Genomic DNA, 12,257 nt, shown 5'->3' on the forward strand with positions numbered 1-12,257 from the left:
GCTGGGGGACACGGCGGCAGACAGGCCAGCTAGGGAGCCCAAGTCTTGGGAGGCAGAAGAACAAGCCCAGGGTCACCGGGATCTGCTGTGGTGTCTGTGGTGACCACATCCAGGCACTAATGGGACCTCCAGGCTGGGGGTGTAGGGGTCCCCTAGTCCAGGGAAGGCAGGGAGGGAGCAGCATCGAAGACAAGCCCTGGGGTCCCCCAGCAGGTCCCCCGCCTACCACACATAAACCTATGAGTCCCTGACCCCATGGGGCTGTGTCATGGTGCTGAACTTGTCACTGCCCATTCCCCCCCTTCCGGCTCTCAAGAGTGCTCAGGTGCTCCAGACAAGAGATGTCGAGAAAAGCTGTGGGCCCAGAGACCAGCCTGTACTCAGTGCAGCCAAAGGGCACCCCCACCCCCATCGGCTCCCGCAAATACTGGAGGCCCCAACCCGCCCTGGGGGAGCCCTGGTGACTGGCGGGGCCCAGACGGGCCCATCCTTCAGCGAATGGGAACCGGTAACAGGCTGAACCTTTTTACAAACCCCCTCTTCTTCTTCTTCTTCTTCTTAAAGGTTTTAAACACCTAATTTATTCCATCCATTAGATAGATTTTGTAGATTTAATCATTTTCACAGTTGGTGGCTCATTGGATACTCAAGATAAACTCCAAATGAAAGTATAATGGTGAGGACAAATGAGTTTTCACACCACAATGGCAGAAACCTGCTTGGGAAGGGGGATGAAGAGGAACAAAAATACATACAGATATAATTTTTTCCCCAGCAGCCGCTTTTGCTGACTCTGGTAGGTTACCACAGTTAATTTCACCAGTTTTGTTCATCTGTAAAATTGCATAAAAGTGACATTTTTGTGCTCATTATAGCAACTGCTGATTTATGGCTGGTAAATGAAGAGCTGGTCCCTTTTTTGCGGGACTCTCCGAGCGGCGCTAAGTGCCCATGAAATTGCTTGTATAATGTAGTTTAAATCCAATCTCGGAGAAAGATTCCCCCGTTGGCCAAAGTGACATTTCCATTCTCCACACCGAGTTTATTTTAGGCCACTTAGGAGGGGGCTGCCCCAGGCAGGGTCAAGGATGGAGGCCTGTGGCCTGCCAGGGGTCAGCTCCACCTGCTGGCCCAGATTAGGACCAAGGGATGGAGGGGTACTGGCCCAGGCTCCTTGGGATGCTGAGGGATGCCTACCTCTTCCCTCCCTGCTGCCCTGCCCAGGTCAGACCACATTCCTGCACCTCAGGGCAGAGAGGAATGACCTCTCTGACATGCATGCCTGGGCCTCCCTCTCCTGTGTCAAACCTCGCCTGGCTGCCGATGGCCTGGGACAGGGTTTCTCCAACACTCTCTGCGCACAGAGGTGGTGCTATGCACTGTAGGTTGTCCCATGGCATCCCAGGCTACTACCCACTGGACCCCCGTAGCTGGGGTGGCGGCTCCCCCAACCCAAGTGTGAGGACCAAGTACATCCCCAGACTGGCTAATGTGCCCTCAGGGTGGGGTGGGGGAAGCCACTGCCCTACCTCACGCCCTCCCAGGCCATCTCTCTCTCCCGACTGTCGCCCTTGGCTTCTGCTTTCATTCTGAATTACAGTTCCCACTTGGGATAGGCTTCCTCGCCCCTGGACCTTTGCCTGTGCTGTTTTCTTTTGCCTGATATGAGTTTCTCTGCTCTCTCCTCACCCCTTTCAACATTGCCTTAACTGGGATGCTCTTTCTTCTAGAAAGCCATCTCGCTTTCCGAAGCTGACCTGAGTGAGCCCCCCCCGCACCCCAAAATGCCTGTGCCTTCCCATTGCAGCACATACCTTGCCGAGATTGGCTGTGAGCCAAACAAGGGGACCAGGGCTGAGGCTCTGGAAGGATGGGATGTGGGGTGAGGCCTTCCAACCGAGGGGGAGGAGGGCAGGTGATGGGGTCAGCACTCCACCCAGCCACCATGCCAGGCCCACCTGTGGTCAGAAAGGGCAGGCTGAGCCTCTACCCCTTCCTCCCCAGGAAGGCCCTTGTCCCAGGCAGATGGGAGGGTATTACCACTTCTGCCTAGAGAGCACCTGCTTCTGCTGACGCATCCCACCACGCACAACTAATTGGAACTTGCAGCCACCCTGGGAGGCAGTGTCCCCAGGAGCATCATGCCCATTTTACAGATGAGGAAACAGAGCCACAGTGTGGGGAAGCCTCATTCTCAAGTCCCCAGTGGGTTCCAGGGGTGCTCATGGGGCAGGAGAAAGGCAATGTGCTGTGGAGACCTTGAGGGGTCCCCTCGCCCAAGGGCCCAGAGAGGTCGCCCCTTCCCAGCACCGACTGTGAGCCTCACACCTTCTGCTCAGCCCCTTGGCACAGCCCTTCCCCCAAGCCACCCTGCAAGACTGGCATAATTATGCCTGATGCCTATTCCACAGGTGGGGAAAATGAGGCTCAGCCAGACAGACCATTTGCCCAGAGCCACAAAGCCCCACAACCAGACAGGATTCTACCCAGTGCGCCAGTTCTAAACCCCAGGGTCTTCCCAACTATTTCTTGGGAGGCCCCTGCTCCCTTCACCCACGGAGGGTCCTGGGCAATGCTGAGGAATATCTCAGGCCCAGGGAGGGGCTTTGGATGAGAGAAGGGGGCCTGCCCACCAGCAACCCACCTGCCCCATAGAAGGTGCCAGTTGTGCCACCAAGACTAGGACAGTCAGCCTGTCACACAAAGTGCACCCTTCAGCCCCATGCCGACCGCATGCAGAAAAGGCAGGGGTTACACCACTGGCCTTGCAGTTGACAGGGAGGGGTTGGGCAGCCAGGGTGGGTAAACTTCCCCCTCACCTGCCTGCTGATGTTGCAAAGGCTGGAAGCTGACGCAGCAGCTGCTGCCTGCACCATGTCCCCCCGTTCTAGGCCTTGTACTCTGCTCCTGGAGCAGCACGCTTAACCGTCCCACAGAGGGTGGCAGGTCATCATCACCCCATTTTACAGATTAGGAAAGGGAGCCACAGAGAGGATAATGAAGCAATAGGAGGAATAGCCTCCTGGCGGTGTGGTATTAAGACAGGTGACACCGAGCATCACTGAGGCTGCAGAGCCCCCGGAACGTCGGCTCTGTGGGGGAGCGGAGCCTGGGACAGTCTCCTGGGCAGACTGCGGGTATCTTTTCCTAGAGCTGCAGAGTCATCTGCCCCGAATCCCCCTGCTGGGCATAGTCCCAACAGAAGTCACAGGATAACGTGTACATGAGGACATATGGTGCTAAGTGTGTTGCCCCCAATGCCATCAACAGGAGCAAGGATGAGTACATTGTGATGGTTGCGTCCCACACGAGGACCACAGGGCAGTGAGAACGCATGGACCATGCCACCTGGGCATATCCCACAAGCCACCCTAAGTGGCAGAGGCCTGTATGGGTGGGGACGCATAGCAGGATTCCATCCCGCCTGACACTGCCGTCAGAAGTCAGGACAGCTGTTTGCTTGGGCAGGGGCGCAGGGGGCTCTGGGGGACTGGCCGTGTCCCATCGCTCGGCCGCAGGGGTGTTGCAGGAGTGCATTCGGTCTGTGCGAGTTCAGCTGACGACGTGCGCTTTCCTTCCCGTACTTGATGCTAGATGTGCCGCTTTGGAGTGTAGATGGAACAAGCTGGAGGAGCGAGGGGATGGGACAGATGGGGAACCGATGGAGGGAGGGGCAGAGTGAGCCCTGCTGCGGGTAGCGGGCCATGGGCTCCCTGGGTCACAGAGGCGGCTCTCACCTGTGCTTTCCTCTCCCGCTTGTCCTTGCAGGTGAGACGGTGGCCAGCTCCATGCATTCGTCCCGCTACCCGAGCCCGGCCGAGCTGGACGCCTATGCGGAGAAGGTGGCCAACAGCCCACTGTCCATCAAGATCTTCCCCACCAACATCCGGGTGCCCCAGCACAAGCATCTCGGCCGCACCGTCAATGGCTATGACACCAGCGGCCAGCGCTACAGCCCCTACCCACAGCACGCTGCCGGCTACCAGGGCCTACTGGCCATCGTCAAGGCCGCTGTGTCCTCCTCTGGCACCACTGCGCCCACCGGGCCCACCAAGAGCGTGCTCAAGAGCGCCGAGGGCAAGCGGACCAAGCTGTCACCGGCCGCCGTGCAGGTGGGCATCGCGCCCTACCCGGCGCCCAGCACTCTGGGGCCCCTGGCCTACCCCAAGCCCCCTGAAGCACCTGCCCCGCCGCCTGGCCTGCCCACGGCTGCTGCCACTGCCGCCTCCATCATCCCCCTGCCTGGCCGCGGCCTGCCCTTGCCGCCTTCCAACCTGCCCTCCATCCACAGTATCCTGTACCAGCTCAACCAGCAGTGCCAGGCCCCAGGCGCTGCGCCTGCCACCTGCCAGGCTGTGGCCGGTCCCCACCCCAGCCCAGCCAAGCATGGCCCCGTGCCCAGCTTCCCCGGCATGGCCTATGCGGCCGCTGCCGGCCTGCCTGACTGCCGGAAGGGTGCCGAGCTGGGCCAGGGAAGCGCAGCGGCCTTGACGTTGGCTGGGGCCACCAAGCCTGCAGGGTACGCAGATGGGGGCCTGGATTACCTGCTGTGGCCGCAGAAGCCGCCCCCGCCACCGCCCCAGCCACTGCGGGCCTACAGTGGCGGCACGGTGGCCAGCAAGTCTCCGGAGGCCTGCGGGGGGCGGGTTTATGAGAGGGCCGGCGGGTCGCCCCTCAACTGTGGCCTGGGGCTGCCCACTGGCTTCACTGTGGGCCAGTACTTCGCTGCCCCCTGGAACAGCGTGCTGGTGACCCCCACCAGCGACTGCTACAACCCGGCGGCGGCTGTGGCGGTCACCGAGCTGGGGCCGGGGGCGGCCCGGGAGCTTGCAGGGCCCCCCGCCGAGGCACTCTCGGGCCTGCCCAGCAAGAGTGTGTGCAACACAGCAGTGCTGAGCAGCAGCCTGCAGTCGCTGGAGTATCTCATCAATGACATCCGGCCGCCCTGCATCAAGGAGCAGATGCTGGGCAAGGGCTACGAGACCGTTGCCGTGCCCCGGCTGCTCGACCACCAGCATGCCCACATCCGCCTGCCCGTCTACAGATAAGGCCCGCCCGGCAGCCACACGGACAGACAGACAGGGTGCCGAGTGGGGAGGCAGGCCGTGGAACAGGGTGGGCAGTGCACAGGGGTGCCTGGCCTCACCCTGGGCCCAAGTGCCCATGGATGCCCACAGGGAAGCCAGGCAGGCTGCTGCCACACAGCCACCTGATGGGGAGGAACACGACGGCCAGGCTCCCCAAGGCCCCTCCCTGCCACCGGCTGCCCTAGGACACGGGGAGGGCCCAGGGCAGCTGCTGACGTCCACCACTGCCTCCATCCAAGCCAGCAGAGGCAGGGAGACAGAAACCACTTTAAGATAGGAATGGTTCTTTCTGGCTTTCCCAGGAGAGGAGCTCAGGCCAGGGTGGGATAGAGGAGGAAATGTGACAGTCTAGAATCAGGGTGGGGTCAGAGCAGCCCCCCGGGGGTCAGACATCTCCCACCATGAGCTCCCCAGTCTCCTGGAAACGGAGCAGAGAAGGGGTATAGAAAGTCACAGGGTCTACAGTGTCCCCCACTGGCTAATCCAGGTGAAGACCACTCTAATATAGGCTCCAAGGACTACCAGTCCCCCCTGCTCCTCCTCCTCCGGATTCTCCTCCTACCATTCCTTCCCAACACAGAATTGTACCCCATTCCCACTCTCTCCAAACCCTGTACTACCACCTTCCCCCTTCTGTTCACATCTTACAGGGCTGCTGGGCACAGCTGTACAGGCTGTGCACTGCACAAGGGCACCTCATCCAAGGAGACACCATTTGCATCCTAGACTTGTATATTTATTAAGGCAATTTTCTGAATCTTGAGGAAGGGGCGCCATTTTCCCTATTCGCACAAAGGCACCACAGGGGCTAACAGTGGGCCTGCCATCTTAGACACCAGTCAGAGGGAACCTACCCTGCCACCTTCTGGGGTTTTCCTAGGAGCCAGCGAGGAGGCGACCTACTGGTTTTAGTTGGGAGACCCAATCCAACTCCCTTCCAGCAAGCTGCCCTCCAAAGCCTGCTGGGCACCATCAAGGGTTGGGGGAGGGAGGCAGGCAGGGATCTCTCTCTACCCACCCCCCCACCCCCGGTTACATCCCCAAGGCCCGAATTCCCTGAGCCCTGGCCCCTCTGGCACTCCGGAAGCGGTACTGTATCTCTCCAAGGCCTGTTCAAGCACTAAGTGCATTTATAAATCTCTGAGAATGTTTTTTTTTTATACTAAAATTGACCATTATATTCTACTGTGAGAAGTGCAGTCTGCACTATATTGTTTTAAAAACGAAGAGAAAGAAAAAAGAAGGAAAACACAGATGGTGTCTCAGCTGTGGAATTGTTCTGTAGCTCCTGTTTTGTTCCTTCTGCCTTCCCTCCCTTAGGAGTAGAACGGGGCCATCTCCTCCCCAGCCGACCCAGCACAGAGCCCCGAGGAAGCGGGCCAGGGGTGCCCACTGCACCAGGCATTCCGTGGGTCATTTACTTTTCCAGCTCTTGAGAGGGGGACGCTGTCATGTACTCTGTTCACGTGCCAGCACCCAGGCTAAAGGCCCCTGGGCCACGGCCAGCGATCAGTCTGTAGCGTGGATGAGGCAGAACCAAGCCCGGGCCCAGTGGCTCATTCCCTGAATGGTCTGGGGATGGTGTCCCCCACGTCGCACTACATTCCTTCCCAGCTTCTCCTCGTCCAAGCTTCCTTAGGGGGGCAGTGCGACTGCGGGCAGGCCAAAGAGGCTGGGCAGCCCCAGCACACACCCACCCAGGTCCGTGTGCCGGGTCGGGGGCAGGGAATCTGCAGGAGACCACCCAAGGTACTTCATGTTTATCAGCAATCCATTTGTGCTGGGCCTTTTCATACACACTGTGTCTCCCTGGAGCCTCACCACATCCTTGCAAGGTAGTAGGTGTTTGAGAGGAAGAAACCAAGGCTCAGATGTGAAGTGACCTGCCTAAGGTCACACAGCAAGTCTGAAAAATGGGGCTTTGAACCCCATGGTTTGGACTCTTCTTTACAGCCTGTCTCTGCCTTAATTGCCCAGGCATCGGGGAGCCTCCCGTTTGGCCTGGGGGGGACCTGGAGAGCCCCCAGTTTGATGCAGGCCTCCCCTGCTATGCACACAGCCCTACCTGGGTGCCAGGACGGGACCCAAGCCCTCTGGAACTGGGTCAGTGAACCAAGCGTAGCACCCTGCACACCCCCGGGGAGCAGTCCAGGGGTCGTGCTGGGTGACCAGCTACATAGAAGGCCTCTAGGAGTGACCATAAGTGGTATGCAAGCGGCAGCTGACTGAGCGCTTCACTGATCTCCCAAAACAGCCTCACAACAGCGCCATCAGGGGTGTGACAAAATCATCCCCATTTTACAGACGAGAACACAGAACCTGAGAACGGCTGCAAGGACGGTAAAAGGAAGCCAGGTTCCGGCATGAGGTCCCACACCCTGGTTCAGGCCGCCTCCAGACACCCCAGACACTCCAGCAGCCTCTCCCCTCACAGGAGCCAAAGCCCACCTGTGGCCTCACAGCACCCCGGGGGAGCCCAGGAGGCAGGCAGCCCGGGAGGCCCAGCCTCTGGCCTGAACTAGAAGCAGGTTGGAATCCTGGCTTTGCTACTTGGAGTGACCATAACCCAGACAGGGAATTCAAGGGTACAAAAGCACAGGGCAAGAACTTGGGGTCTAGAGCCAGGTTTAGGGCTGGATGGTGGCCTGTGGCTTGGCTGTTCCCAGGGGCCCAACCCACGCTGGGGCATCAGGGGAGAGCAAGGAGGCAAGACTGGAGGCACCCCTCTAACTAGGCCAGGTCCCCCATCTGGAGATGTGGGCTGAGGACGGACCTGCCTCCGATCTGGGAAAACCTCGCCCTCCATGGGCAGGGTCTGTGGGTCTACACGTAGCGCAGTGGGAGTACATGGCACAGACAGTCTGGCTGGGATTCTAGCCCTGTCCTAGCACCACCGGCTCCCAGGTGCCTTGGCCGGGCTCCTTCCTGGGAGCAGGGCTGGCCTTATCTCAATGGGCCCTCCAGCATGCAGCACTCCTGCACTCCATTCACATAATCACCTTGGACTACCTGCCACATTGGAGGGGAGAGGCGGGTGATGATGACATCACCATCAATGCTACAATGCCCACGGTCACTGCCAGCAGACGGGTCCCCAGACTTGGTGCTAAATGGTATCTAGTCCCCTATAGATCATGCAACATGACACAGGTGCACGTCTCCATGGCAGAGGTGGGGCGAGTGAGGCCCCTGGAAGGCTGGCCCAAGGTCAGCTGAGGGTGGAGAATGGAGAAGCAGCTGGGACAGAATCCGGGCCTATCTGACTCCAAGACTGCCCTGGGAGTGGGCTGCACTTTGCAGAGAACATAGAACTACCACCACACCCCGAAATATGGCCAATTTGCTCTAGTGTGTCGGTCCAGCCTTGAGTCCTGCACTCCCGGGGGCAGGACTTCGTGCTGGGTGAAGGCTCAGAGTGGGGGAATCTGCCATCTGTCTGCCCCCCACCTCAGGCAGAGCTGCAAGCCTTCTTCTAGGTCTTCTGGGGCAACACTGGGCTCCTTCTCTCCCTTTAGCGGTCTTGCGCTCACGCCCCTTAGTGTCCGAGGTGGTCGCCACATATGGCTGGCACATAACCGCCACTATGTGACGCCTATTGTCATTAACAACTGCTAGGAGAGCATCACCCCATCTCACACTGACATCAGAGCAGCCCCAGAGGGGCATGAAAGCTTGAGCAAGTACATGAGCGGAGCCGCCACAAGGAACACTCACCTTTCCAGGGTAGCTCTGTGCTTTCCCGACTCGTATAGGCCGGCCTTCCGTGCACCTCCCCACTCCTGGACAGGGGAAGCAGACAAGGTCAACCCCTGACCTTACGTGGCAACAGCCAGAGACTTCAGCTTGGAACCTACACTGGGGCTTCCAGAGGGGCGGGACTCCGCCCGCCAACGTGGGTTTCACGTGCACGCTTCCCACTGCCCCGCCCACTGCGCAATCCAGGCAGCCTTCAAGGGCCCCTGGGGACCCCACCTGCCCCTGCTCGGGCCTGGAAGGTGTGGCCCAGACAGGGGACCTATGGTCAGAGGATTTCTTTTTTCTTTCTTTCTTTTCTTTTCTTTTTTTTTTTTTTTTTAAGATTTTATCATTTGAGAGCTCGTCTGGGAGGGGTTGGGGGTTGGGGGAGGGTCAGAGGGAAAAGCAGACTCCCCGCTAAGTAGGGAGACCAACATGGGGCTCTATCCCAGGACCCGGGGATGATGACCCAAGCTGAAGGCAGATGCTTAACCAAATGAGCCACCCAGATGCCGCATGGATTTATATTTAAATCACCACCATGGGCCAGCTCCCTAAGAGAGTGGTAGTGGGAGGGGAGGGGGCAGGAAAAGTGGCCCTCCTTGACGCCGTATGTGACCCTGGGCGGACTTGTGTGGCCTGAGACTCGATTCCAAATCTATCAGAGGAGGTGGTGGCCTCTGAAGACCTGGGATGTCCACAGGTGACGTGTGATAAGGATGACAGGGCAAATGAGTCCCGAGGCAGTGCCAGGGCAGTGGAGCCTAGGGGCTGAGGATCAGACAGACCTGGTTCCCTCATGAGCACCCGGTCTTTGGCAAGTGACAACCCCTCTTTGAGCTGCCTCTTTTTCCACCGCAAAGAGCAAGCACATTACAACCACCAGGGGTTGAATATTGGAAACAGGTGGTCAGGTTCCTAGGGGACAGAGCCTCCTTGGGAGAAGATGCCCCAAAAGTTAGGCGTGTTACTTCTGTCATCACCTGGTCCAGCTGCTTTCACCTTGGAAAATGGGTTTCTAGGTTAAAAGAATTAAAGAAACAGATGCATCCCCCTTCCCCCACCTTAGAGCTGCACAAATCATATTAGCATATTAAAGGCTCTGAAAAGTCCTTCAGGCAAGGTACCCTTTTAGCTTTAACCCAGCATTTCCCTAATATTTTTGATCACCTAAGTTTTTGTTTCTATCCATTAACATCCCAAGGAACAATACTTCAGGAAATATAGAGTCCTACCTCTTGTGTTGCAGTTAGGGAAACTGAGTAAGCTCCTTCTCTCTGGTGATGTGTGGCCCTCAGTTTCCCCAGTTGGTGGAGCAAGGACTGGACTCCAACCCTGACCTGGAGTCATTGGGCCTCAGTTCTGGGGCCACCACATCCTAATTGGTCTTTGTTCACTGTGTTGTGCTAGGCCCAAAGGAGAGAAGAGACCCACAAGGAGAGAGAAGGAATCCCTCCTTTGACAAGTGGGGGGTGTACCCCGATTTTGAAAATGAGGTTCAGAGAGGGAAGGCAACTTGCCTGAGGGCACACAGCAACTAGGTTCTAGACTGTCCAGGGGCAGATCTGGGCTGCCTTCTCTCCTTGTTGGGAGGTGAGGGAATTCCTGAAATCAGAGCCTCAGGGTGCTCCTAATGGAGAGCTCAGTGAGGGGCTTTTCCTGACCAAGTTGGCTGGTTCTAGGTTCCCTCCAGCCCCTGCTGAGCAGGCCACTGGGTATGACTACAGCGGCCCCTGGTGGCCAAACTCGAGGATCAGCCGTCCCACCCTACACAGGCCAAAGGCTGATCTGTGGGATTTGGTGGCTGCATCCCAAAAGGAGGCGGGGGGGGGGGGGGGGGGGGGGGGTGGGAACAAGCGAGACTCTCTGATGTCACAGAGCACCTCGAGATGCTGAGAAGGCTGTCTGCTGGAATCTGGGTACCTGGGTTCCATTCCCAGCTCCATCCAACCTCCCCCGTCCTCACCTGTTGGAACCCATTACAGGCTGTTACAGTGGAGAAATTGATGACCACATGCTTTAGAAAGGCCAAAACACCATGTAAAGACAATCCTACAAATCCCTAGAAGGGTTCTCCTCCTAAGACAGAGGGGGCAAATCCTGACTCCACCACATCTAGGCTGTGTGATCTTAGGCAAGTGTGTTTACTTCATTGGGGCTCACTTTCCTCATCTGCAAAATAGGAATCAAAACATATTCTTGTACCTGCAGGAATTGGGCAAGGTATCAGGAAACCCTGACTTGCTGGTTTAAATGAGAAAGAAAAATTATCTCCAACAATCATAAGAAGCCCTAAGGTAGGGAGGTAGGATGGCCCCAGGGTTGGTTAATTCAGCAGCTCAATGGTATCATCAAAGATCTCTTTCCATCTTCTATTCTACCCAACACTCTCATGGTCACAAAATGGCTGCTGCAGTTCCAGGCATCACATCATAAACCCGACAGTGCCCAGCAAAGATTTCTCTTATTTTCCCAGGATCCCCCCTCCTTCGGCAGACTTCCCCTTTTGTCTCATAGGTCAGAAATCATAGGTTCATGTGGTAATTCCCCAACCAATCCCTAGTAAGGGAAATAGAGTCACAGTGGTTGGCCTAGGGAAGCTCCTGACTGTGGAGCAGAGCGGAGAACTCTGAACAAAACAGGTACTGCGAAGAAGGAAGGAGGACATGGTTTCTGGAGGGACATCCAACACCCGTCCTCCCGTTCCCACACATGGCTCCTGAGACGTGAACACCAAACACTGAGTACAGTGCCTACCAGCACATGATCACACGCTTCCTCCCCCCATGGTTCCCTCCAAGAAGAGAAGATGCCCAGCTCGCCTGCCTTGTCTGGGCTTGGGTCTCTGCAGCCAGTGCCCTTTCCATCCTGTCCTCTGCCTCCACCACCATCCCTCCTTTTGCTTCATCTCATGAGCCTGGGGTGAACGAAGATCTCCCCATTGTCCTGATGGCTTTGTGCTCCTAAAAATGAAAAGGTAAGGGGTGCTTGATTCTCACACCAACGCTTTTGCCAGGGAGTCAACAATTAATAACAGTATGAACAGAGGCCCGGAGTCTTTAACGGCTCTGTCCAAGCAACTGAAATGATCAGAACACACGTCTTCTGGGCGAGGTGTGGAGACTGCCGGCTACAACGTTATTATATTCGGAAATGTCAGGAGTGTGCGTTCCGGGGAGATGAACAGTGTGGTTGAAAATGGCTTTTGATTTTTAAAAAATCCCCAGCATTCATCTAAAACAATAATAACAGCTAATAATAACAGGGCATGTAATAATGAAGTATTCATAGGCATAAGCGGTAATTGTTCAATTAAGATCTGAGAGTTTCCGAGACTGTCTTTTCTGATGGGGTCCCATTGTTTTTGACTCTAGTAGCACTAATTATTTCCCAGTAGTGCTTTAAAGTTGAGATGAAAAAAGCCCTCCTGTCAAA

General features: G+C 57.0%; 1 protein-coding gene across 2 annotated transcripts in view; it reads left to right on the top strand.

Moving 5' to 3' along the window:
- Positions 1 to 6,340, top strand: part of FAM222A (family with sequence similarity 222 member A) — a 53,282-nt gene extending 46,942 nt beyond the window's left edge. For both annotated transcript variants that reach the window (XM_047698153.1, XM_047698154.1), the window contains one exon: positions 3,769 to 6,340. In XM_047698153.1, the coding sequence (XP_047554109.1) occupies positions 3,769 to 5,048 (1,280 nt within the window). In that variant the 3' untranslated portion in view covers positions 5,049 to 6,340. The remainder of the gene's footprint in view (positions 1 to 3,768) is intronic.
- Positions 6,341 to 12,257: the final 5,917 nt, after the last annotated feature.

Source organism: Lutra lutra, chromosome 12 (genome assembly GCF_902655055.1).
Source record: "Lutra lutra chromosome 12, mLutLut1.2, whole genome shotgun sequence".
Classification (NCBI taxonomy): Eukaryota; Metazoa; Chordata; class Mammalia; order Carnivora; family Mustelidae; genus Lutra; species Lutra lutra.